This window comes from Gopherus flavomarginatus, chromosome 4 (genome assembly GCF_025201925.1).
Source record: "Gopherus flavomarginatus isolate rGopFla2 chromosome 4, rGopFla2.mat.asm, whole genome shotgun sequence".
NCBI lineage: Eukaryota > Metazoa > Chordata > Testudines > Testudinidae > Gopherus > Gopherus flavomarginatus.
In genome coordinates, this window is record NC_066620.1 from 67,197,770 (window position 1) to 67,225,224 (window position 27,455).

General features: G+C 50.0%; 1 protein-coding gene across 5 annotated transcripts; it reads right to left on the reverse strand.

Annotated features, from left to right (window-relative positions):
- Nucleotides 1–2,310: 2,310 nt before the first annotated feature.
- VEGFA (vascular endothelial growth factor A) lies at nucleotides 2,311–27,128 on the reverse strand. 5 transcript variants are annotated; one of them, XM_050950050.1, is made up of 8 exons: nucleotides 26,167–27,128; nucleotides 19,522–19,573; nucleotides 14,029–14,225; nucleotides 11,864–11,940; nucleotides 11,338–11,370; nucleotides 8,310–8,363; nucleotides 7,042–7,173; nucleotides 2,311–4,787 (listed from the first exon to the last, which is right to left on the reverse strand). In XM_050950050.1, the coding sequence occupies exons 1-8, from the start codon at nucleotides 26,230–26,232 to the stop codon at nucleotides 4,766–4,768; spliced, it is 633 nt and encodes a 210-aa protein (XP_050806007.1). In that variant the 5' UTR covers nucleotides 26,233–27,128; the 3' UTR covers nucleotides 2,311–4,765. The 5 variants fall into 5 exon arrangements, with proteins under 5 accessions (XP_050806007.1, XP_050806006.1, XP_050806008.1 ...); XM_050950049.1 differs by having other exon boundaries at nucleotides 8,292–8,363; XM_050950051.1 differs by lacking the exon at nucleotides 8,310–8,363.
- Nucleotides 27,129–27,455: the final 327 nt, after the last annotated feature.

Sequence of the window (27,455 nt, forward strand, 5' to 3'; positions counted from 1 at the left end):
TAAATGGGACTCTAGGGCATAGGTCTTGTGCTTAGGCACTAAATTTACTCACAGTGAATAGGAATTTGCCTATGGGCCTGATCCCTTTCTCAGCAGCACATAGGATGACCAGACAGCAAATGTGAAAAATCAGGATGGGGTTGGGAGATAATAGGACCCTTTTTAAGAAAAAGACCCAAAAATTGGGACTGTCCCTATAAAATCGGGACATCTGGTTGCCCTAGCAGCACAGTGAAGGGGCAGGCATCACCTGTGCTTTAACGTCCATCCTAAATCTGGTAGCATAGTCCCAGTCGGTTCAAAGTCACCCCAATCTAACCTTTCACCAGCACAAGGCTCTCTCCATTCTTACATTCATGGGCGGGCAAGCTGCCTCCAAAGCACCAGGTGTTAGCGAAGTCATTGTCCAGCGGTTAAAGCAGCTGCAGGGTGGCAACCAAAGGAAGATTGTGAATGAGTTTAAAACATCTCGGTATCAGCGTGATTTTGTCACAAGTCCTATGCTGGATGGGCCCTTTCCACCTTCTTCAGGTACCTCATCTCCTTTATTACTGCCGAGCAAATGAATGGGGCATTAAATGCACGGACGAGCTCCATGACGCTGCACAAAGGCAGCTTTAATTTACTGGTGAGCACCATACGGAGTCCTCAAGACAAAAATCCCATCATGGGGGATGAAAGATTGTACTCCTAAATTTGAGTGTAAACCTTCAAATCCAGCCTTCCATGCATAGTCTTTACTTAAGGAGTCATCCAACTGAGCTGCATGGGATCAGGCTTGTACTGATGGGGATAAGCTATCCGAAGCAATGGGGACTTTAGCTTCATTCCAAAGAGCACCCTGATGGCACCACTCCCTCAGAGGTCTCACATCTCGTGAAGGGATCATTCCTCAGCCACACTATGGCTACGGCATAGTCTCTGAGCATGTGTGCATCCGAGGGAGCTGCAAAAGTTCCTTTGTACCCAGCCTCGGAGAAGACACAAAGCAGACTTCCAACAAGCAGAAAACCTTGGCGGAAAGATGTGGGATCTTACCAAACAGAGCCGGTTCTCTCACTGAGCAGCAGGACACCAACATTCCCTAGCTATGTAAATGTGTTAGTTCTCCAATCCCCTAGTGAAGTTTAACATTAAGGGCACATTCCCATTCCCCTCCCCATCAGGCCCCGCATACAACCAATGGCTAATGAAGAGCAGAGTGGGTAATAGTCTGGGTTTGTCATGCAGCTTCCCTGAGGCGGGCTTTAGTTCTCCATCTTGGATAAAGTCAGTTGGGTTCCTTTGTGCTGAGATTTCATTTTCAGACGTGCCCCTTGGAGCAGTGTGGAAGCATGGCAGAGGGCACCTTCTTGGCTTCCAAAGTAATGGTAGCCAGGCAGGCTGTCTCTGCATCTTACATATATGGAAGCATCCACCGCATTGCTGGATGTACAAGATATTTGTGAATGAAATCAGTACAGCCTCCTAAAATACTTGCTCCCCTTCCCTTCTGCAGCACAATCTATGTTCAATGGGCTCTGTTAATACCCTGTGCTAGCGTGTCATGTCAAATATGCCCACACTCATGGGTGACAACCTGCATCCAATACACTCACCTTCAGGACAACCAGAGGATTAAGTCCATCTGATATGCCCACCTCCATGGCTGAGGAAGAATGGAAAAAGGACACTGGTGGTTTAGCACATTACTTGGCACGTACTAAGTGCTTTTAATCGGTGGATACCAAAGATGTGTCGATATCATTCTCCCCATTTTACAAAGGGGTAAAGTGAGACACTGAGAGGTGCCAGAACATGACGGCCATGGCTTGGCTGAACCATTGCTGATAGCGTTGTGTTGATATAATAAAACTTGTATTAAAATGTGCACAATAATCATCTCCCTCTCTCCTCTACTTTGTAGGGCTCTCCTCTTCTTAGATAGTAAGTCCACTGAGGACCATTAGGGTCACATCTGCGTCTATGTTTCTACTCCACCAGTACAATGGGGCTTCAGTCCTGATACTAGTGGCAGAGTTAGAAGTAGCCTGCTGGTCTCCTGACGCCCAGGCCGGAGCTCTAACCATTTAGATAACACTCCTCTACCAGAGCCAGGAAGAGAAGCCAAGAGTCCTGACTCCTAGTCTCCTTTGCTCAAACCCACCAGACCACAAGCTCCTCTTAAAACTGGGAACAAAAATCACAGAGTTCAACCACTGAATCCCAGGTGCTCTCTCACCTCGAGGCAACACTGGAGGGGAGGGTCTGTTTACACGCTGGAAGAACAACAGGATGCAAAGCAGAAGGAGAAGCCAAAGAAAATCAAGATCAGAATTAAATTCTTTAATACAAAAAAAAGTTTGTTTGTCATCGTTGTAGTTGTTTTTTAAGATATAGCTGTACTTTTGTGTTGGTTTGTTTAAAAATAAATATGTACTACGGAATATCTTGAAAAAATTCACTAGACACAATATGTATTGTTAATATCTTTTTCCCCGCAATTATTACAGATAAACAGTAGCACCAATAAATAAAATGATAACAAATATTAAAATTAAAAAAGGAGAAATTCAGGATGTAGAATTTTCTATTGTTCCTTTTTTTTTTTACATATATAAAAAAAATCGTAGCGTCTATTTAATCCGAATCACACATATACATAGACATATATATATATATATACACACACACACAGCCAAATATATATATAGTATGTAGATGTATATCTAACCCTTGTCTCAATAGGAATGTGTAGGGGTGTCTGTTAGAGAAACTCAATTAAATAACTACTTAGAACATGCTACTGAGTCTGCCAACAATTGGGGAGATGGGTTGGGGCATAGAAGGGTTAAACTTATACACAATCAGTTAAAAAAAAAAAGGAGGTATGGTTTATAAATAGTTGAAATTAAATATTAACAAGAAATACTGAAAAATCCCTACTCTTTAATTAAATTATGTTTAATTTCTAATTTAAAAAGGGATATTAAATAAGTATATAAAACACTTTCTCTTCCCGCCTTGAAGCTTCTGTCTTAAGCACGATGCAGAGTGAATATATACATGATGGATTCAGGCACACACCCGCGTGTTTTCCTCCTCCTGAAAACCATCAGTTGGCTGGGGAATTCGTAGTGGTTAGTAGTCACTTGTGGTGAGTCTGTTTTTAGACTGTCTTGTCTTTTGGGATGCTTTCATTCGGTACATTATTAGGCGTTGGAAGTTCAATTGCAGGTGGTGGCTGGCAGCATTCTGACACAAACCAAGTATCCTTTTGATTATTGTTTTTTTAATCACAGAACTCGATTATATATATCCACATAGACATACAAACACTCATTGGTGTGCAGGGGTGTGTGTGTGTGTATGTGTGCATGTGCATACTGGCGCATATTACAGATACAGAGAGAGATGGCCAAGATTTTCAAAAGAGACTAGTGATTTGAGGTGATGGGTACCCAACTTGAGAGTCCTTAAAGGGGCCTGGTGTTTTGAGAAGAGGTGAAAAATCAGGTCTCCTTAGGGTATCTCATATGAAGCACTCAAAAAATAAATCACCCCAAATCACTAGTCACTTTTGAAAATCTTTGCTGTATAGATATATATATAAGTACAGATAATTAGATATACAGACACACAAACACACACACCCCTACTGTGTATATACTTTTGATTAATATCCCTTTCCAGAAATGTTCGATCCGCATCTTGGACGCTCTTCAGTGGCAGCGCTGTGCATGAGGAGAGCAGACCATGCTGTCTGGCTATGCACGGGTCCCCATTCTTGCTTCAGCGCCCTACAGGCCCATCTGTCGTTTTGCAGCCACCAGGGTGAGAAATCGAGTTTCTTGTGATACCTCCTCAAGGGGAACGGTTCGTGCGTCAGCTGCCCACCATCCTTAAGGCCAGGCTCTACCCTCGGCAGAGTTTCTACAGCAAGTCAAATCAACGCAATATGTACACTGACATCCCGTGTCCCAGCAAGGCAGGTCGTGAGACGAATAGGGGCAAAGGTTGGAGGGAAGGAGGGGGGGGGAAGAATCCTCAACCACGTAGAGGGCCCAGCGTGCCAATCTGCTTCCTTGACCTTTGACCCATAACACCCCAAGGCACCGCTCTTTGGAATCTCCTGCCCTCCTCTCTGGTTCCTCTCCTCCCCAGCACGAGGAAGAGATGGTGGTTTGTGGAACAGCCCACACAACAGAGAAACAGTGGCGGCCGCACAAGTCAGTCAGAGTTAAGAAGGCTACACCCAGCGCTTTCCAGTCTCAGCTTGTTTCTTATGCCCCAAGTAGCCCGCTTGTGTCCACAGCAGTCGAGTATATCCAGTGAAGACACCAATAACATTAGCAATGTTAAAAAAAATTCAGTGTGTGTACGTACACACACGCGCACGCACGCACACACCCCCACATACAGATGCGGTTAAAATATACACACATATATAGATGCATGTATGTATATATATTTATACCTACATATGCGTTTGTATGGGAATCCCATAAAATACACCCCTATAGTCTTCCTGGCTCTGTTATTTAGCAGCATGAAAAGGAAAAAAAAAAAAAAAAACAGAAGTTCAAAACCCTGTGCGGCAGGTGCCTCGGGGAATGTTCCTTCCGGAGTCCATTGTCCGTACTGAAAGTGCTGTGCTCTACCAATCCTTCATTTTAGGGTTCATTTGGATTAGGGTTTTTGTTTTTTTCCTTTCTTTCTTTCTTTTTCCGTCCAGGCGAGAAATCAAGCTCCAGAAACAGGGCTGTTCCCCCTTCTTCTCCGCTGCTCACCGTCTCGGCTTTTCACATCTGCTGGGGAGGAGAGGGAGGAAAGAGAGAAAAGCGGTTACATTTGTGTGGCAGGGAGGGTGCTGACAAGTTTAAGACTGCGCTGAGGCTTTGCGGGGACAAGCTGAAGGCACCGCAGGGACCCAGGTAGTGATTCTTCCCGTACTAGAAGAGGGAGAAAAATCACTGAGAATATCAACCCAGCCAAATCACATTCCCCTGGGTTCTTAGGTCGTGGGGTGAGTTAGGAACAGAATTACAGCTGAAAAGCGCTTTCTCCCTCCTCAACCTTCAAACCCACCCTGCTTCCCATCTGCCCCTTCTCACACTCACACACCAACTCATGCAGAGACACACATACACCCCCGCCCCAACTCCCAGCTTCACCTGTGGTTCCCACTGGAAGCAGTGCAGCCAAAACGGTCTCATGCAGGTAAGATGAAAGGAAAGTGCGTCTCATTCCACTAGCTGCTGTGAGCAGGGGTTAGTGCCAGAGAACAGCGGCAGCCACTTGTGGAAGCAGCAGGAGAAACAAGAGCTGGCCCTGCCCCGTAGGGCCCAACTTCAGAAACTCCAGCGGGGAGAGAGGGAGGAACTTCAGCTTAACCAGCTTTAAATCCGGAAACAGCTAAATCACCCGCTCCCATGGCTCCATCCTGCACTCCCAGCCAATGCACTAGCTCTGGAAACCTCTAATCATGCCACTCACCCCACCACAGGGAGGGCTTGGCAAGAAAGACTAATAATCCCTCAAACCAGGAAGGTGTTTTCCCCCCACCACACTTGGGAATATTTCCCACCCTTGAATTCTGAGGGGATGATTTCCAGCTGCTCCTGGGAGGTGGGAGGGAGGTGGTGGGAGATAAAGGTCAAGGGCAGGGAGCTGTCTGGTCTCACTCTCTGTAACTCAAGAAGGGCTGGCTTGGCTCTGCCCACAGCACCAATCACTCTCCCGCTCAGGTTACACCTCCCTCCCACCAAAATAATTTCCTTTGCATTCACAAGCCCTGGCAGTGCCAGAAGTCTGGGTTTCCTGGGGTTTGGCACAAAGCAGGATGGCACAATGCTTTCGGGGTGTGAGCACCTCACTCCTAGGGATGGCTGTAATACACAGCCGCTGATCAGCCACAAAACTACCACCAGGCAGGGGACGAGATGCCTCAGCTTCCAGCCACTGACCATATAGGACCCTCATTTTCACAGCCACTTGCCCTCTTCACCCCCAGCAGAAACAGACTGATAACCTCTTACGGGAACCAAATCTTTGTGAATTGAGGCTGGAGTTTGTAGCCACAGGCTGGTCCTTAGCAGTTCCTTTTACACATCTATAGAGATTCTCACACACACCAGCAGGATCCTCAGCTGGTGTCAATCAGCACAGCTCCATTGAATTCAATGAGGCGACACTGATTTTCACCAGCTGAGGATCTGGCCCATGGTTTCTATGCAGGTCTGTCTCCAGCTATAGCTATGACTGATAGAGAAGATGTAAGTAGGCTGAAGACACCCACACAGCATGGATGGCTGGACAAACCACACTCTCTCTGTAGTCCCATCACACATGCAGCCAGAAACAGAGACCCCGCCTTGTGTATACTATAGACAGACACACACATACCATGTCTCATGGCAAAGCCTCACATGTTCTCATCTCATTGTTAGGGCATGTAGGGAGCTGTGTGCACACCACAGGCCAGAGTCCTCTCCCTGGCATTTAGGAGCATGAAGGCAAGGAGAACAGCCAGCTCTAGGGGTGCATGGGGGAAAGCTCGGGGAAAGGGAGGACTTCCTGGACTGTTTCCAGTCTCCCCAGAGGGGTGTGAAAGAGTCCCCCTCCAAACGCACCAAGGGATACATTGTCTATGCAAAAGGGGGAATGTAATCAAAGTGCGATAGAGAAGCCGTGTGCCTTTTCTAAATCAACCAATGGGAAGTATGTACACTGGGACGTATATGGGGTTACAGGCTCGTTCCCTGTTTAACACAGCAACACAAAATCCACCAGGGTGTCCTGCTAGTGGGTATGCCAGCCCCAAACGCCCCGTCTGTGCAAGTGTCCCACCCGATCCCTGCCAGCGCATTCAAAGCTCACAGCAGACGAACGGCAAATGCTGTCCCCTTCCCATTGCAAGGTGTCCCTCTGATCCCTGGCCCTTAGTACAGAGGAAAGGAGCGACCACAGAGCATTGGTGCCAGAAGCCAGCAGGAAGCAAGCTCCCCCTCTCTCTCTTTCTTTCTCTTTGGGTGTTTCTCTTTCATCCTTCAGGACACAAACCTGCAAGTGCGCTCGTTTAACTCAAGCTGCCTCGACTTGCAACGTGAGTCTGTGAATTTGCAGGAACATTTACAGGTCTGGGGATCTTGTACAAACAAGTGCTTTCTCCTCTCTGAGCAAGGCTCACAGTGACTGCAAAAAGGCAAAAGGAAAGAAGTCTAAGCTACAGCGCTTCAGCAGGAAGAAAATACACATGCAACACCCTACACATCCAAGCAATCCCCTGCCCCCTCCCCGCTGCTCCCACACGGCTCCATTGGAGCGTTGCTGGCCAACGGACTCGCACAGCAGCACTCCGACAGGCCCGGAACCTAGTCGCAACAACACCCACTTGCGTTAGCGTAAAGAGACAGAAAACAGGCTCTCAGCACGGTATTCATCAATCCTGCATTGGGGCCAATCCACACGGGGGCAGGGAGGTGAGAGAACCTCTCTGACTATGGCTGGGTTAGCAATGGGCCCCTGAAATGGAATGTCCAAGCTACAAAGAGGCCAGCAGCTAGTCGGTTAAACCCCCGTGGTCTCTCCTCCCCTAGAGAGGCAGGCAGGGGTCCACTGTGCAGTGAGAGCAGAGAAGACACCTGCCCCTTGCTGCTACAGTTGAGTTTTGTCTTGTCCTTCCTTGGGCACTGGGGGATTTAATTCATTCTTTAAGCCCCCAGCTCACTCCAGACCTGCCACCTGAGAGACTATCAGGAGAAAGGGTGTGAATTTACAATGCAGAATCGTCTGAAGCAGAGTGAGAGAGAGAGAGAGAGAGAGAGAGAAGCCACCAAATCCAGCAGATGCAGAAAGCCCCCTAAATCACCCAGCCTTCCACTACTCTAGGCTTGTGTTTTCATCAGACACACACGCACATGCACACACGCATGCACAGCTGAGGCCAGTCTCCTGTCACCCGCCTTGCAGCAGGGACTGGTGGAGGACGGAAGCCGAGATGAGAAGAGGGATTGCACAGGCGCATTATAAGGAGTGATTACAACGCAACGAGCCCGCCCAGCCACCACATTCCTGTGCCCTCGGAAACGACTACAGCCGCTCATCAAAGAGAGGAGATGCCAAGCAAGCAAAAGCCACCTGCCCTGAGCTGCGCTACCCCTGCCCAGTGCCAGAACTGTGCCACCACCAGTGCTGCCCCGCAGGGCTATGAGCCAACCAGTGATTCGGAGGGAAGGGGGGAGATTTTGAGTGTGCTGCAAGCAGGCTGATTGGTTTGGGACAGAGTCTACGAGCACATGACACAAACGTACAAGCTGAGCAGTTTGTACCGGCTTTTCTTGCGCTTTCTCTTTTGCCCCTTCCCCTTTCCTCGCTTTGATTTTCTGGAAGAAAAACCAAAAAAAAAAAAAAAAAGAAAGAAAAATAGAGAGAGAGAGAGAGAGAGAGAGAACGGAAGAAAACCGAAAGGAAAAAATACAGCTGTGTGTGTCCATTCGGGGGAGGGGGGAAATACCCGGGGCAGGGCCGGAGAACCAGCGTCTGGGATGATGTGCTCATCACACCATTCACACTGGCCTTCTCATGCTCCCACCACAACCACGGGGCAGAAAGCCCTTCAGATCAAAGGCAGCCTGGACCAGTCCCAGCAACAGCATCCTATTGCCCTGCTGCTACTGCCTCTGGCCCAAACTCTGGGAGGGCCGGCAACAGAGCGCCCGTCACTGACTGACAAGAAGAAACCAGAACAGAGAGACTCCCCTCCTCCTTGATAAACTAAAGCGCTGGGCCCAGACATACCCAGGTGTGCAGGATAAGCTGCAACACCAGCGCCGCCCCATGCATCGCCAGTATCCCAAAGTGAATGTTGCTGCTGCAGAGAATTCCATCGCGGTGACCAGCCGGGCCAGGGTTACTACGTGCTGGGACAGGGAGTGGAAGCTGCCCTCTGTGAGGGCGGGGTGTGTGGGTGTGTGTTCAATCTTTGCCACGGGAGCCTTGCTACTAAGGGGTAATGAGTTGAAAGCGTTTGGTCAAAGTTCTCCCAGGCCTTTGCCCCGCACCCACTGCCTTCGTGGCAGCCAGGGACGGTTTGGCATAGGCAGTAGCCTGCTCACTTGTGGAGGGAGGACCCTGCAGCACCAGGCACCTCGGGCACCCAACCTGTTTCCCTTTGCTGTGGTGGCTGCATGGGCAGATCGAGTGAGTGATTCCTGCAGGCAGGTGAGCAGCGGGGCAGGAGGAGTCAGAACCTGACTGACTCACTCGCTCATCCTTGCTGCTCGCTGGCTCCTGACTGTCAGCCCATGGCTGGGAGCTCCAGGGCTCCCGCCCACTGGCAGCTTCCTACCTGCTCTGCATGAAGGAGGAAGAGGCCTGACCTAGTTCTGACACCTGGGAGGGGAAATAGACCCCTCTTTGCCAGCCAAGCAGTTTTCAAGCACTGCCGGAGAGAGGAGCGGACGGAGCCAAGAGACTGACTCATTTTACACCTTCTTCTTCCAAATCCATCCATCGCTTCTGATTGGCAGGCGGGTCTGGGAGGAGCCAGCATTGATTCGGCTGCCAATGGCAGAGCAGGGGGACAGCCTGCTAAACCCCCTCCAGCTGCACTAGCACCAGCGCAAGGGACACATGCGACAGAGACAGCAGACAAAGTCCCAGAGTTTGTTAGTCGAGTGACCCCTCCCCAGTTCTGCCTCCTTCCTCACTTCCCCGGCTCAGTCCACCTTGGCTGGGTGGAGAAGGGTGAGGAGAGAGGGCGGGAGGACCCTGAAGGTAACTGGCAGGGCGTTTCTTGGGCCCTGTTCAAGCCTGTTTGCTGGCACCGGCAACTGAGCATTAATTTCCTTCCAAACTCTCTCCTAGCTGCGGGCAAAGAGAGCGTCCCAGGAACACAAGCAGAGTTATGGGGTGGGGACGAAGGGAGGGAAATGTCCACTGGGGGAGATTTCCACGCCTTGCAGACTACAGAGAGACATTAAGGACAAATGTACTCGGGGGTGGAGGTGGGGGGAAGGAAACATCAAGCACAACAGAGACTTCAGTCCGACCCAAACCAAACTGTCGCCAGCGTGCAGGAATGGCATAGAGAAGGGGAGGTGCTACGGGTCAGGTTAGAGGAGAGGGAATGTTGCACAAACAGAGGGGAACAGGCCAGCTTCTTCACCCACCCCCCCCCAGGCACCAGCACTCACACAGCCCCAGCTCTCTCACACTTTCAAACTATAGAGTCACTCGGACTGAACCACCACTGCACATACTAGTCCAGAGAGAAGGAGCCTCCAGCTGAAGCCTTGTGGACGCTGGCCTGATGGAACCCTGAGCCGAATTCCAGGGAAGACGGGAAGCAACTCTGGCTGCACAGCTGACCAGGAGGGTGTTCTCTCTCTTTCTCTCTCATCTCCCCATGCCCCAGCTCCACCACTTCCCTAGCTGGCACTGTGCATCCAAATGGCAGAGCTGCTAGCCCAGCCATGCGCAGTCCAGCTCTCCCACTCTTAGGGAGGTGTCACGCTTCCCTCTTTATGGATTGATTTGTGCCAGGTGAGTGCAGGATCCTTCGTTCCTCCCTCTCTGTTATCATTGCCGTGAGTAGATGGCGTCAGGGTAATTTTCGTGACTGTTTTTGGAAAGGTTCTACCCTGACCCCTTCCGTGTCACCCGAGCAAATTCACAACTTTGATGAGATTCTACCTCTTGCTAACGCCTCCGCGGGGAACATTCACACATGCTGCTAGGCGAGCTAAAGTGGCTCCTTTCCTTCTCCCACCCGCCCCTCACTGAGCAGTGTCCAGCCCCATACAGTGTTCGCCTTGCCTCCACCGGGCCTCGAGTGCAATCTCTTCCTGCTGCCAAGCACGGCTCTTGTTCAGAGAGGGAGGCCCTGCCAGGAACCAAAGCTGAGATGGATAGTCTGGCTGCTGAAAGAGTCTCTGCGCAAGCTGATGCAAAAGAAGCCAGCAAGCTCTCACCAAAACAGCAGGGAAAAAAAAGGCAGCAATTGCCAGTGACCACAGCAACTCCCAGGTGCTGCACCAGAATCCATTCCTGAATGGCACCTAACTTCATTCCAAGATTTCTCTGACACTCTATGTAATGTGTCAGGGAGCCACTGTCATGTGGGGTCAGGCAGGGAGCAGACTCCTGCAGTCCATATAAGAAGGAAGAACCCCCGGAACTGGGTTTCTGTGCCCTTCTGGAATGGATTCAGGGTATAACCCCCCCTAACAGCACAATTAGCTTATTAAAGAAACAACGCCTAGATCTGAGCATCTCTGCTGTCAAAGGAGCAAAGAGGGGGAAATAAACCGCCAGCCAACCACCAAAAGAAAAAGGAGGAAAAGGCTCGTCACTTACTTTTCTTGTTTAGCTTTGACGTCTTTCTTTGGTCTGCGGGGCAAGAGAGAACAAACGCTGGCTTAGAAGGGCACCAGTGGCAGGCCCTTACTCTACTGTCCTCCCCTTCACCATCCCAGCCCCCCCTCCCCAAGAACAGCAGTCCCACCACTGTGCCCTGGGCACATTGCATATAGGCCCCATCTATCCCGACTGGCTGAGTGACTTCTCTGGAGGGGTTTGTCCTCCTTTTGCAACCCGCTGGCAGCCAAGGGGCTCCACGGGACAAAGGCTATCATCGGCGCTCCCTCGGCCTCTCCTCCAGCCCCCTGGCAGTCTCTAGAAAGGTGATGACGTCACCAGCGAAGGACCCTTTGCTCCCCAGCCCAGCTGCCCCTCTGTGAACCAGCTTGGAGCAGACCTGCAGCCTCAGGCCAGGGTTCCTAACCCGCACTGCCAGTAAAAAGGAAAGGCCAGTTCCCTGTGGGCAGGTGCATTCTGAGGGCAGCTGGCGCCCTGGAGATCCCCAGCGTGGCTCCATCCTCACCTGCAATCACATCTACTGTGCTGTAAGAAGCTCATGTGCACTATGTGCTGACTTTGATGGGGTTTAATTCTCATTATCTGGAAAGAAAGACACAGAGAGAGTCACAATCATGGGCCAGTCAGGGCTGATCGGCATCTCTGCCAAGGAGCACAGACAAAAGAAACATTCCCAGCCCCCCGTTGTCTCTCTGAGGAGGATACCAAAGCTCCAAGCGGTGCTTCCAGGTGCATCCCCACAGTAAGTGGATTCCTTTGCACGCCTGGCAGGAAGCAGCACCAAGCTCAGCCTAGGGCTTTATTTTTTCAGACATGAAGTGGAGCTGGTGCCGGTGAAAAGTGCAGAGCGACAGCCCTGGACGCTGGTAGAGAAGCAAGGGAAGCTGTGAAAGCTTTCCCCATGCTGCCCTGTCCATAGACTTCCTCCCTAGTGACATTTCTAAAGGCTGACACTTGCTTCAACAGTACCAGGCCCCTCTAAGACCGACAAGAAAACAGCTGATTTCATAGCAGCCACAAAACTGCCCTCAACTGGAGACAAACTTCAGTCCCTACCAACACAAGTGGCATTTAAACCAAGATTCCACAGCCCACTCTTGATCAACTGCCTCATCCTGGATTCAAACTGGTGCCTTCCTGGTGTAAGGCTCTGGGAGCAAACTCATGATCCCCCGAGTTGCCCACTCTGCCCAGGCTGCTCACGCAGAATGAAAGCCACTGCGTAGCAAGACGTGAACCATTCAATGCTGCAGAGCTACGATTCCTGCACTCAGCACTAGAATCATCCCTGTAGGGCCAGCTCTTCAGCTAGTGTTAATCAGTGCAGCTTCAGCAAAGTTACTTAAGCTACGGATCAGACCCTCTGTATTTATACTGCACTCATCACGGTGGTATCTGAACCCAGATGGGACGCTAGAACTGGTGCTTCCAGCAGAGATCTGCTGATGTGCTCCTGCCCCCAATGCATGTGCACATCAGTCAGCTCCAGTGAGTCCATTGTGAAGGGGCAGGAAGAAACATGCATCCCTATTTACAGCATCCTGCATAATGGGTCCCCGATCCTGACTGGAGCCTGAACTGCTGCTGCAATATAAATACTGCAAGATTCTCAACACACACAGTCAAATTTGGCTCAGGTCACGAGTAAAAGGAGTGTGTTTAGTGTCAACATAGTCCCATGTGGTCTCTTGTCCATACCACAAAGCCACTGCAATATTTACAGTCTCCACTTGAGGGGCCCAAAGCTGGAAAGGGGGTGGGAGGAGGCTGCAGGTCAGGGGTGAGGAACTGTATATGGGGAGCCTGGGACTGGAATAGCAGGGGTAGTGCTGGTCAGGCTCAGGGACATCAGCATTACTGTGGGGGTGAGAGGCGGGAAGCTGGCCAGTGTGGAGATACAGTGGTTGATCTATATGGAGAACACTTTCACAGAGAGCCTCCTGCCAATATGCCTGGCCTTCGCCAGCCTCTGACTTTCCTGAGCACTGAATTCAGCAGTTTCAGAATGAAAGCAAGGCAGGCACAGAGACTTTTCCACTTGACACTGCAGCAGCTGCATTTCTTAGAGCCCCGTCCCACCCCTGCTGGGCCACTGGAGCTAATAGCCCAAATCCCCAGCTCTGCTGGTAAAGGCTGACCTGACATGCCCTCCAGGGGAGAGTTCAGAGAGGGCATCCTCTTTAACACTACCAGCCGCCACAGAAGCAAGCACTGCCTGATACAAGTACCAGAGCAAGAGTTAATGTGGAACAAGGGGCTGGGAAGATTCCCTACCCTCCGAGATAACACAGGGAAGTCATTAGAAGTGCTCCCTTTATAATGCAGCTTCTCTGTCTGTGGCTAGTGAGTTAATTCCACTGACCCAGAAAATGGATTTTCCCCTTAACCTTAAATGGAAGCAACTCCTGTTAAATCCACTTGGTGCAGCCACTGGAGATCAGACCCCTGAAGCAATGTCTCATCACACCAGCCTATGGCTAGAAGTGAGACTTGACCACCCCCCCTTTACCCTCACTAAGACTCCAGAGGAGGCTCATCTGCCTTCTCTGTAGAGGTCTCTCTCTCCTTCTCCTCCTTGGTTGCCTAAGAGCGAGCAAGTTACAGTGACCAAGGGGATGGCCGAGGGCAGGAGGTATCATTCCCTCTGCTATCCCCATTCTCCAGCCTCACCTCCATGGTGACATTGTGCACCTCCATGGGGACGCATTCTAGGCCCTCGTCACCGCAGCAGCCTGCACACCTCAGCAGGGGTACGCAGGACGGCTTGAAGATATACTCCACCTCATCGGGGTACTCCTGGAAAATGTCCACCAGGGTCTCAATCGTCCTGCAGACGCTGCGCTCGTAGACCTCCAGGAACTTGATAACTATGAGGTGGGAGGGAGGGAAGGAGAGAAAGAGAGGGAATGAATTAACAGCAGCTCGGCCTGGGAACACTCACACCTTTCCCTTAAAATGAGACAAGCAGTTGCAATCACTGATCCCTCTGCCCTTTACTGGGGGCCCTGCTGCCCTGATCTGCCTCTGCAGTACAGAGTCCCTCATCTTCACCCCAACAATCTGAGGGGGCCCCCATTGGTGTAAACTAACTTCCCAGGTATCCTGTTAACTCCTTAGGGGAAAGGGGGCTCTTGCCTGAATTAGCTGCTGCTTCTGAGTAGCACAGGAAGGGTGGAAGTGGGAAGATAACTGTCTAGGCTGATCTAAGTCACCTGGCCCCAATGCCTCCTCTACCTGCCTTCCTACCCGTTATCTGACACACTCCATCGGACGCCCTGCCACTAAATGCCTTAGCTCAGCCAAAAAGCACCTGATGCTGACACGGATGGTTTTGGGTGGGAGTGAGTCATTGGTAGGATTTATCTTTCACTCCATTCAAAGTGTCAAATTCTCATCCAATGGACACTGGGAATGCCATAATCTAAAGTGGGAAGTGACTCCCAAAAGGTCTGGACAGAGGGGACAGACTCCACCAGTGCCAATCTTCGGGAACAGAAGCTCCCTTGGGGTGAAGGAGAATGGGTTTGAATCATTAAAAGTGCATTCTCACTCCTTCGTGCTGTCCCTCCCCCATTCTACCTTCCTGGTCACCCACCCAGAGCCTGCCTGTCAAATCCAGAGCATCCGTTTCAATATGCCACCTTCTGCAGCACTTCACTGCCTGTTAACGACATTTGCCAGAGTATCAGTCCCTAATTCCCCGGAACCTCTCAGGCAGACCACAGTTTCTCAGCCCAGGAAATCCAGGGTCAGCGGAGTGGAGGAATCAAAGCCACCTCTCAGCATCCAGGGTAATAACTGGGCCACATACCAGAATGAAGCGGAGTGGGGTGCAGATCTGCCTTTACTTCCTCCCTTTCACTCAGAGTACCCAAGCGAACGAAATATCAGGTGCTGGGACCCACTCTGATTTCACAAGTGTTTCCCAGTGCTCCCCTGTCTGGTGCCAAAGATTCATCTCACTGCTTGGTCAAGGGGTGGAGAGATTTAATGAGGTAATAGAAGAATACACAGACAAAGCCCTGTTCTGCGGATAGCAAACGCACGGCACCCTACAGTCCAGCATGCATTCTAGAGAGGAAGTTTCAAAGAGCAGAGGAAGAGCGTATGCATAGGGAGACAGTGGCTGGACTGTGCTGTTCCACATTAGAATGATACGCCTGCACTGTATGCACACAGTCCTGTAATGGTGAGGCTGATAACCCCTTGTGATAAGCACAAACTGCTTGCATCATGGAAAAAATGGTCTCTACTAAGCGTTTCTGGAGTGCCCTGAACCTGTGACAAACTAGCATAAAGGTTACTTTGCCACAAAAATATAAAAGCTGCAGGGCTCTGAGCTCAGGGCCCACAGTTAATTGTTGAAAGTTAATTCTAGGTCATGCAGAGCTGACAGTGTCACAGTACTGCTGGCAGCGGGTGCGAGGGGGAGGAGCATCTGTTTGGGAATTGAAAGTGTCAGAGAGCACAAACGCTATTAAAAGGGAAAGTGGCTCAGGAAAGGGAAATGTGACCTGCAAGACAGGGACTCGTTGCTAGCATTCTTCCTCCAAAAGAGTCACTCCCCCTTCTCCTCCCCAAGCCTGCCTCTCATCTCCTTCCCTGTCTTGTCTGTCACCTCCTTCTTCTTGTTCCCCTTCAGGGTGACCTTAACCTTAAAAAGAGACTACCTCTATTACAGTAGATTTAAACAATTTAGCCCCTGGGAAATTACACAGGCCCAGAGACAGCCATAGAGGCACACTGCTGCTTATTCACACTCTCCCAGCGTTAAGGATCTGGGAACTGCCACAATTCAGATAAGTCTGGGATAAAAATGCAGATGGATCCATGCAGGGATGGAATCGCTACATGTGCAAACCAAACACTACTGAGTGCGCTACTCTAGTCATGACAGGCAGAAACTGAAACTGACTAGAAACTAAAGTGAAACTGACCAGCTTGCTTCCATTGTCCAAACTGAGTGTGTCAGAAGGGAAAACCAGCTGCATAAATGGTGAAAAAATACATTTGGCTTTTAAAAATTCATTTTTATTTTATTTTTATTTTTTTATAACCAAAGAGGTTATTAGCAACATAAGGAAGGTGATTCCATTTCTAAGGCCAGATTTATCGGTGGATTCCAAATACACTGCTTTGCCAGAACAGCACCAAGCAGCTGAATCTTGCCAGTGATTGTGGTCTACAGTTTGGTTTCAAAACTGCATGTGTAGTTTCCTTTGCAGAGCCTTTTGTTTCATTTGTACAGTCTCCAGTCCTTACACGTTCAGCAGTGCCCTGACCATAGTGCTGGGGATTCACAGTGCTGCCAAACCCAGAATGTCCCCATAGGAAATCTCCAGTAGAAGCCGCAGCCTTTACTTGCTGCTGGTTTTTGTCTTTGACTATGAAAGGTTATTTTCAGGAGCATGTGTCAGCTTCTGAAGAGGGGGAAGGGAATCTGTACCAAATGTAAATCAGAATATCCTGCCCAAAAAGGGGCAGATCTCACCAGATGCATTGATTTATGTGATTGTAAGGTGCTCGATATTTAGCAGGATCAAGCCCACACTTGGAAAAGAGGGTGGTGCTCACAGAATGGGTCTGTGATTGGTTCATTGCTGTGCCCATCACTGGCTGAGCAGCTATATATGCATACTGTTCTTTTAAAAATAAAATGCGCAATCACAAGCAGTGGTGGTTTCCTTTATTTATACCAGAAAAATCTTTTCTTGTGGAGCAAACAAAGAGCATTTGTCTGGCTTCTCTACAACGGCCTGTGCCACAAAATCATGTGGAAGGATATCTGAGCAGCAGGGCGGCTAGGTCTACAATTACAAATAGTCCCCAGATTGGATCAGGTCCATCCCAAATGTAATCCTGGCTGAAGTGGGTGGGTCAGTGAAGAGGCCAAAGAAACAAAATGACCTTTCATCCCAGGACCTTTACGAAGCATGAAGCTGTATGACTCCCCTTGTAGAGTAGCTGAGTATTATCACCCCATTTCACAGAGGGGGAAACAGAGGCACGGGGAGGGTAGCAAGGGGGAAGGAACAGAATCTGACTTCTCAAGGTCTCGGTGCAGATTAAAAGCAGAGTCAGGAAGATAACCCATGACTCCTGATTTCTAATACCCTGAGCTAACCATAGACATATTTACATCGCGGAACCAGGAATAGAACCTATGAGTTCTGATTCCTAGTCTCTCTGCTCCAATCAATAGACCAATCTCTCTTTCCTTCCCATCACCATTCTTGTGATGTAGAACCAGGAGTGGGTGGAAATTAAGAACCCTCCAGGATAACAGGCACCATTCAACTCCTCCTCTCACCAGTAAGATGGATGGGAGCACAAAGGGGGCACAGAACAGGGTATTAGCTGCTACTCGTTTCTACCACTAGCAGAGGGACTGGGTATCAAAATAGTGGGTTCAATCCTGCTTCCTCTGAAGTCAGTAAGCCTTTCACTGTTCACAGGGCAGTCTGCCAGCAAACCAGAAATGGATGACAATGCAAAATGGACACCTTGTAACAAATCTAGCCTGCTAGAAATCTCTGGCAAAACTCCTATGGCTTGTCATGCCAATAAAGTTATTGAAATTGAAACTGAGTGCGGCAGGGAGGGGTTCAGTCCCTAGGTGCACTGCTAGAGCCCCCTGCTGCCCTGCTGTGGGAATAACACCAAGGGTCACAACCTGCCAGGCTATGCCAATCAAGAGAAAGATAAAGACAAGCTGGGACCGTGGATGGCCACTGCCAGCGTGACAGTGGATTTCTCCAGCATGAAGGTGGAAAAGAACGGTAACCCTGTCTGAGATGTGGCACAGAAGGTCACCTCACTCTACTGCTCCAAAGTCCACATGCTGTAATCCCCAGTCTGAATCAAGAACTACAGAGAGACAGCTGAGCCATTAAAATATACCGGCTCCCACAAGTCAGAAGTGGGCTACCAAGACTTGCCATCTCATAGACTTTAAGGTCAGAAGGGATCATACAGCTTGGTTCCTACTGCAGTTCTAGTCTAAACCCAGATTTATTCAGCCCTCTGTCCAAACACCTGATTTACTACCCATTATAGTCTTTGAGCAGCTAGAGTTATCTGAGATAGCAATGACTTGAGACGCACCAAGGTCTCACTTCCTTTTCATCTAGTATCCCCATAGGTACTAGACAGCCAGCAATGAACTGAATGGAATCAACTGGGCTATGGTACCAACTAATACACTCTCTAGGCCTGCTACCTCAAACAGTGCAAAAGGGAATGTGTTTCAGGTCTGTTACTATACAGTGCAACCCTCTCCTCCTTCCAAGAGTTCTGGCTGAGAGTCTGGAAAAGTAGCCTTGGCTGCCTTTTTTTTTTTTTTTAAGATGACCTATCTTACTGGCTCAGGAAGATCCAGGTGCTGATTGGTCCTTTGTCTGATGATCAGATCTTATTACTGAGCAGGGCACAGTGAGTGCGCATGGGAAAGAGGAGAGGGAGACAGGCAGCAAAAATGACAAACTCATTCCTGTGACATTAGGGAACTACTCATAGCCACTCAGCTTCTGGTAAATTGGGGGGGGTTTCGGCATTCTGGGAAATGGGCAATGGGTTCATAAGGATCTCTGCAATATGTTCCACTGGATTGATATAGCCTGTGTCCCTCTATCTCTCCAGAAAAGATGAAGGAAGAGAAAAGTCTGCTCTTCAGACAGGCCCACCTGTTTCACAAAACGGCTTTCCAAATTAAAGAGCAGCTCTGACTAATGTATTTGAGCATAAGCTTCCGTGGGCTACAGCCCACTTTTTCGGATGCATAGAATCCGAAGAAGGGGGCTGTAGCCCACGAAAGCTTATGCTCAAATAAATTTGTTAGTCTCTAAGGTGCCACAAGTACTCCTGTTCTTTTTGCGGATACAAACTAACACGCCTGCTACTCTGAAATCTGACTAATATGAAGCCACAAAAGGGTTAAATCTGGTGTCTCACATTTCAAGTCCTATTCTCTCCCCCTCTCCCCGACACACATGCACACTTTGCTCCTGCTTTCCAGAAGGTGGCAGTATTGGTCCTCAGGTTCTTCCCAGCAGCTTGGCTCAATGTCTCCCCCAAATACCCCATTCCCCACCTCCCAGAGCTTCTGCTCTTCCTAATTGCTTGTAAGCCCTGTAGCTGTTGAGAAGAAAGAGGCAAGCCACTTACCTTCATTGGGTTTCCTCTCCCCATCCCCCAGGGTCGGAGCGGCCTGCGACAACTGCAAAGATAATAGAAAATTAGTCAAAACACAAAGTCATTATCCTGTTCCCAAGGGCGGTTAGGGAGCTGAGACGCTTCCCAGGATTCCACCCTAATGCTGCGGTAACAATGCCACTGGAAGCAACAGTGTTTCGGAGCATTATTGTAGCGTTCAGATGCATTCCAGCCCCCCTAGTTCCATCCCAACTCTCTTCTCCCCTTGGAAAATAAAGCCGCCACAAAGGAGCATGTTTGACTTCCCTATTACAGCCTTACAGGGAAAAGTGTTGCATGCGGGGAGAAGTTATTAGTAAAGGCTTTTGCTGGCTTTGAGGGGAAGTGTTCCCCCCCCCCGCCCCATGTGACTGCAAGACAAGCACAGAGAAACCTTTGTCTTCTCTTTCCTCCAGAGCAGGAGAAAATGAAATAAAAATAACACCTTCAGCCTGGGCTTAAAAAGCGGGGGGGGAGGGGGGAAAGGGGGGGAAGCAGAGACACAGCATCCAGGCAAAGGCAATTCACCCCCATGTGTGTATGAGAGAGAGTCAGAGAGGGCACTTGGGAGGGGAGTGGGTGGGGATCTGGTTTAATGCAACATCAGTTTAAAAAAGAACACAGAGAAATTAACTGCTCAAAGGCATTTCGAATTATTAAGGTCAAAAAACAGAGCGGGAATCTGGGCGAGGGAGAAAAACAACATTGGTGACCTTCTAACGCTGACATGACAAATACGCTAGGAGATTTGTCCACGTTCATGTTCCAAGGAAAGTTAGTGGAAGGTATTTCAAAAAGGGGCCTAGGTTACAAAGCAGGCTAGCAAGTGCAGATGGATTGGGTACTGTTTTTAAAGGGACAACAGCCCTATTTTTTCTACCTCCCCTCTCACTCCTAAATTAGTCTCTGTTATAAAGGTAAATCATTTGAGCTGGCATTATGTGCCGGGGGGGGGGGAGGGTGAGAAAAGTCTCATGGTTTGAAAGGTCATCTCTGCTCTTACCATGTTTGCTGCTGAGTGGTGGCGATGGTTGGGCGTCGATATTTAGCTTTATGTCAGAGTGATTAACTGTTACATCACCCCCTCACACAGTAACTGCCTCAAACTCCCCTTGCTCCCTCCCACTTCCCCAGCATGAAGGGCATTGCGCACCACAGCACAATGGGCCCACAGATCTAGGCCAGAGCCTCTGTGCTACAGAACCAAGTCTAAACCCCTCAGCTCCCTCTGTCACACTTTCCTAACCAAAAAAAAAACACCCGTCCTGCTGCTTTTGTAGTGACAAGACAGCTTCTGAGTAACTGACATAGGCATTCATGGATTTAACTAACCTGCCCCCCAACCAGAGGGAGAGATGGTGAGAAAGCATTACAGTGTTTTATCAGAGAACTATTTTAAATTTCAGGTGAGACCTTAAAAACCCAGCTCCTGTCTGCTCTGTGTGAGCATTATCGCTCTGACTTCATTTTCCATAAGGCAGACTTCACCCTGCTGGCCTTGACCAAAAACACCTATTCAATCACTATTTGTGCAAGGTGTTGCCATCTGCATATCCTCCACCTCAGAGACAGCTGCATTTCAGTGGAGCTGCATTAAAGTGCTTTGGGATGAGTGGTGATATATAACGCAATATATTATTTATCACTGATTGTATTGGGCTTTTTAAAAAAATAATCACTGTCATCTCACAAATGGCCAGGTATGCGACTGGAGCCAGCCTACCCAAGCCAGTGTGAGGCCTGCCAAATAGATCAGCTACCTGTATGATTCCACACAAACCCACACACAGCCTAGCACCACTAGTTTTAAGAGGAGGGAGGCGATGGAGCTTCCAAAGCATGAGAAGAAACCCCTTTCCCAATTATTCCCCAAGGAGAGTGTATAGTTCCCTCTAGCTAAGGTTCCCTTGATCTGCCTCCCAACACCACTGAAGCACATAAGCTCCTGGCCATAGGTATAACATGCAAATCCAGCCTTCAGTCACCCAGTTAAAGGCCTATTCCCCATGGGAAGAGAAGCTATCTTCCCTCACTTGGTGTTAGGGCTGTGATATCAGCTTTAAAAGAGGACTCCCAGGAACACTTTCACTTCCAAAGGGTGAAGGTCACTGCAAAAGCACAAACAAAATGGAGGAGGAAGAGGCTGCAGCAGCCCTCCAGAACCAGCCCATGCCTGAAGACCAAGGGTCAAAAGGACAGAAAAGCATCAGCTGTGCCCTAGCGAAGGATGGAAATCACCAACCAGATCAGTCTGTTCAATCTACAAGGCCCAAAAGTACTGTTAGGGTAGGGCTTGGAGTCAGTCACACCATGACCATTGCCTGCTACTGAGAACTGGCCTGGAGACACCTTTACAGCTTAGCTGTGCCTACTCGCTTTCTGTGGCCGCTGGCCTCCTCTGCCACATGGCCCCCACGTCGCTGGCAGGTGTCAGGAAACAGGTGTAAGCAGCTCATTTTCACTCCTCACCTGCAACACAGCCCATACCTCATTCTTCAGCAGAACCCACCATCTCACAACCAGCACCTAGTGCAGCAGCTAGAACCCATTCTGGGAAGTAACCAAACTCTAACCCGTGATTTTACTGCTATCAAGATGTGTAAGTGCGTGTGCAAACTGCTAGCTAACAAAGTCTGCAAGCATGTTAAAAGTTGTACAACAGTCTGGGAAGTCACCTGAACTAGATTGCTGTGCCAGCCTGAAATCAACCCCTCATGACACTCCTGACTACCAGCTGGCCCGGAAAGAAGGTGATTTCACAGCAGGCTTCTGGAATTATTAATAATACAAGTTCTCTCTAGAGGCCCTGCTCCACTAGCGTATTTCTCTCACTCCTTTTTCCTTTCCAATGACTGGCACCCATGGAGCCTGTCTGTTGAGGCAGCATTGCTTGGATGGAATGGACCTGCCTCACATTAGACCAGACGGCTATGTATCACAGAAAGGGCAACTGAAGAACAAAAATGGAAGAGCCCTTCAGGGGACAACAAGGCCCAGTGCCCTTCGGTGGGAGCCTGAAGGTCATGCTGCCTGGGCTCTCTCTCCTCTACTGGCATTTGGAACTACTCATCACTTCCGTAATATGATTGCTTTCCATGTTTTTCTATGGCATGGATGCAGTCCCTGAGCTAGTGGCAGATAAATTGCCTTGGGGTAGGAGCTATACAAGAAAAAGCTTCTTTTGTGCTCTTTGCTATTTGCAGGTTGTTGAGAATTTGTGGTCTGAAATCAGCTAAACACTCCCCAACACAGTCAGCTCCTGACTCACCCTGTCTGTATCTGCCCCTTCTCTGTCCCCTGTCTGCTTGACTGAGGGATCCAGTTCTAATGCCAAGCAAGTTATTCTCTTGAGGAAGAGAAAAGGTTAATCCAATTGTTCCCCCCACCACAACCCTTCTCTTCCTTCCCCTTCCCCCTAATCTCTGCAGGCTCATTAAAAGAGCTTTGTAACTGTTTGGGGCTGGAACAAACAATCCAGCCACTTTGGGAGGGACTCTGGGACGGGAGTTATGGCACTTTCAGTCTTAGGCGCTAGGAATTCTTCTCAGAGGTTTCTACGCAAGGAGGAGGCTTTACTGCAACCTTTCCCCATTGTACACGCAGAGAGAGGTCAGTAATCCTGCAAGCTGCCGGCAGACAGCCTGGGGACCTCTGAGACAGAGTAGAATGGGGCAAGAGAATCTAGGTTTGTCCAAGAATTAGAGATCCTCTGGGATGGCAGTGTGGAATCCCCCTTTTTGCTCTCAAGACCTGTTCCTGTTAGTTTGTTCTCAGAGCAAGAGCGAGAAGCAGCTTTGGGGAAGGTGACCCGCTGTGGCTTGTCTATGCAGCATGGAAGAGGCTGGGGAAGTTAGTTCTCCTGGTGTTTCCAGTGTGGCCTGGCTCACAGACACACCAAAAGCAGGAGCGGGGTGGGTGTGAGATCATTAACAGTCTAGTCACAGGCTCTCTTTCCCTCCCTCCCTCAGTGTCTGATCACTGCCGGATCCCTATGGCAATACAGCTGGTGTACCCAAGTCTCTCCACATTCCAGGGCAGGAAGGGAAGAGCTCGCCTCCCAGGATATTCTCACCCTGCGGTCACTCCTAGGAGGCTGCAGTTTAGAATCAAACCCATCAAACAAAGAAATGATGGGGCTGGCATGTGCTTCCCTGCTTTCTAGGGAAAAGGGGCTGTGGGGAAGTCAACTTATCCTCTCCCCAAACCCACCGGCCCCACCTGACCCTGAGAGGAGTGAGGACAGGGTGGCAGGGGCAGGGCTGGCTAACATTTGGGGAGGGTGGTATTCTAACTGCATTCTCCCCCCACCCTAACCCTCATTACAAAGGATACTCCCCACAAGTAGACTGGGACACCTGCAGCAGCACCGCCCATCCCAGGCCACCAACTCACAATTTCCCACTGTCCCAGCCTCCCAGCAAGTAGTGATAATAATAGTAACAGCCTCAACAATGAGTAATTATAACTCTGCCTTTACTAAAGTGGCATTGTAATACCAGCCCCGCTCCTCTGCATTTATGAAAGCAGCATTGCATTACCTGTGTACCTTGCTTTTCCTATGAGCCTGGGACGGGGCTTTATTTAATTCTCCCCAGCATGCCTGGCTAGGCAGATAAGTTTATTCAGCACCACTGCTTGATAAACAGTGCAGATAAAATATCTTCATCAAAGCGCGAACCTCGGGTCCCAACACAAAGAGTCATGTTTTATGCCATGCCCACGGTTATCGCCATGCTGCCTACGTGAGATCTGTCTAGCCACCAGCATTTCTAATGTTCCCACCACGGTAGTATCTAGGCGACCGACATACAAATAAGGGCAGAACTCACATCTGTCTGCAGGAACCTGGCGGTCTATCTAGGCACTTATCTGGCCCCCATCTCTGTACTATCAGAGGAGCATCTCACCGTCTGTAATGCCTTAATCCTCATAACACTCTGTGAGGCAGGGATGCCTCTTCCCAGCCACTCGGCTATTCCTCCTTATTTGTTCCTACCTTTTCCCTCTGTCTCCTTCGTTCCTTGTCATTATCCTTCACTGGTGAGGAGAGACTTTTGCCGAAGGCTTTTTGCACTGTGTTTTGAAAACGACCAGACTTGGGTTCTGTCTGATCTGCCGGATTCAAAGCTTTTTTTTTTTTTTTTCAAAACCACCTTAACGTGAGACTAGCCAAGGACAGGCCAGTGATATCACCATAAGTTAACACGACACTCTCCAATAGGAGGGAAGCCTGGCTTTCTATCAAGTGCAGGCTAATATGCTGCTGTCACTAAGAAAGTGGCAATATAACAGGCTAGCAACAAAGCGTGTGATGCCTGCCAGACTTTAGTTACATCTGAAATGGCTTCTAATTGAGGAGTTACCTTCTAGTGCCAGTGCTGAGCAAACAATGTGAACAGCAGGTTCGTTTCCCAATTATATTTATTTTCACACTGGAGGGCCTGGCCCTCGGCAATGGCCTCCCCAAATTCCTGAAGACAAATGACAGAAGAAAACTAACTTGTTCTTATCCCTCCAATTATAATATATGCCCACCTAGCCAATATACACCACAGCCACCTGGACGATCAATCTAACCCGTTTAAAAACTCTTGGCAACACATCCCACTTGACTCCCTTAAAAGAGACAGGAGTTTGTACAAAGAGGTGTATTTTTTTAAGGAGGCCAAACCGATTTCCGATCCCTGGGAATGCCAGGGAGGCTAGAGAGAGAAGGGGGAAATCGGAGTTTTGAAATCTCAGCAGGGATATGTATTTTGCAAACCACTCTGTATGAAATACAGAATCCATTCTGCCCCCTTTGATCTCTGTTTGTTTTTCCAGCGAGGTGTTCTCGGAGCGCCAGGCAGTAACATGCCCGAGAGATCTTACTAAAGACAAATAGGGCAAAACAGCCCTTTGCAATGTCAGGAGACAGAGGACGAGGCTCGCAGCCCAGGCATGGTGCTACCAGAAGCTGATGCAAGAAGTCAGCGTGCCGCTTCCATGCCCGGGGAGCGATGACGGGGCCAAGCACGGGGATCATGTCCGCCTGTGGATTTCAAATAAGTCTCCCAACTTCTACGAAACTCCACAGGCAACAGATCCGTCCCATTCCCAGGAGGAAGAAGAGAGCGGGCACGGGCTGAGCAGCGAGTGGGAAACCAGGAATCCTCCAGGAACTCATAAAATCCCGGACCTCTCTCCCCACCCACCCCCCGACCCACCCCCCAGTACAGGGGTGCCTGCTGGCCATTACACTCAAAGTGCATCTGTGTGTGTGTGTGTGTGTGTGTGTGTGTGTTCACTGCAGCTCACACACCTTTCTCGGTGTTTGTCTGAGGGCGTGCGGCGTCTGGGGCTACTTCTGCAGGGGATACACGGCACCGCACACACAGTCGTGCCCTTGCACACGCACGCAGAGACAGCTGCATATGTGACTTCCATGCCCGTAGTCTGGGCGCGGGGCAGGCAAGGGGTGCTCGCTCTGCCACGGGCATCAAGGAGATCCCAGCCTCGAGGCACAGTCGGTGGCAGTCGCAGGCCGGGGGGATGGGGGAGACCACGCCGGTCAGGGGGAAGGCGCCCCCTACACACACACACACACACACACACACAAAGCCCCCCCTCCTCCCTTACCTTGGCGTTGTGGAGATAGAGCAGCGCCGCCAGCCCCCAGTGGATCCAAGTGAACAGAAAGTTCATGATTCCTGGAGCAAGTCGGGGGAGGGGGGTGGCTTGCTGAGCTTTTGCTGTCTCTCTCTGGCCGCCTGTCTCCTTCCCTTTCTCTCTACTCCTCTGTGCCCTCGTCCTCCCTCTCCTGGAGCCGCTCCCCTGGGCGATTTCTGCAAAGCTTGCGGCCAGTGGGGAACTCTTCAGTCTCGGGTTTCACCCCTCCATGAGCCCGGCTCTCTAACCGCCAAAGGAACAGACACCCCCCCTTTTTTCCTCTCTCTCTCTCCCCCTCTCTCTTGTTCCCTGCACAAAGCTCAGCCTCCTCCGTCCGGCCCGGTTCCGATCTGATCTCCGGAGGGACAATCCACTTTCCAAACGGCACCGATTTGTAACAGATTCCCCCTTGGAGAGGTAAGAAAAACCCACGCGCGCGCACACAAAAAAAGTTTGCCCGAAAGTTTCAATGCATTTTCCAGTCTTCGGGTTGGTTTCCTGCGGCTGCTCCCAAGCTGGAGTTTCCTTTCAGGGGAGGGGGCGCTGATCCCCGCTTTGGATCCCTGGTTCTGTTCTCCTGCAACTGGGAGGGATCGGGGGTGGGGATTGGATCCCTTTCCTTCTTTCCACCGCTTTCAAAATCCAAAGTGGCCGGGGAGCGGAGGGAAAATCCAAGCCAGTAAGAGTGGGGGCGGGGGGAATAAATTAATGAGTGGGTAAAAATAATAATTAATAACAATAGCAAATCCCAGCGCACAGGGAGAGCTGCTGCTCCTAGTCTGCTCTGCTCCTTCCTGTGCTGATCTGGCTCGCTTGCTCTCCTTTCTTGGCGGAGAGTCTGGCTGCACTTTGCTGTCGCTCGCTGGTGAACGTCAGGCAAGAGCCACAGCCCAGCGCTCTCTTTCTCTCCCTGCCTCGCTTCGCCCTCCCTCTGCAACTGCAACTGCACCGCTCAGCCAGCTCCGCTCCCTACTCAGAAGAGCTTGCTAAGCCCCGCCCAGCTCCACCCTCCTTCCCTCCCTCGTCTGGCAGGGGGCCAAATTCTGCGGGGGTTGGGGGGGGTTCCAATTCGTACACCGCCTGCTGCTTCCGAAAGCTCTCCGCAGAGTCGTGTGGTGCTGGCAACCGCTTGGAGCCAGAGGAACCGGGGATCCTCTCCAGTACCCCGAGCCTCTTTCAGTTCCCCCCCACCCCACAAGTCACGATTGCGTTCCCGCTTTTGCGAGCCCCTGTGGGCACGTGTTCAGAAAATCAGAATT

Bases quoted from the DNA above. Each gene is read 5' to 3' on its own strand.
- VEGFA (XM_050950049.1), bottom strand. From the start codon at position 26,232: ATGAACTTTCTGTTCACTTGGATCCACTGGGGGCTGGCGGCGCTGCTC. The intron at 19,574-26,166 runs GTAAGGGAGGAG...TTATCTTTGCAG, and splicing joins TCTATCTCCACAACGCCAAG to TTGTCGCAGGCCGCTCCGAC. The intron at 4,788-7,041 runs GTTTGTGTCCTG...CCTCCCCAGCAG, and splicing joins TTAAACGAGCGCACTTGCAG to ATGTGAAAAGCCGAGACGGT.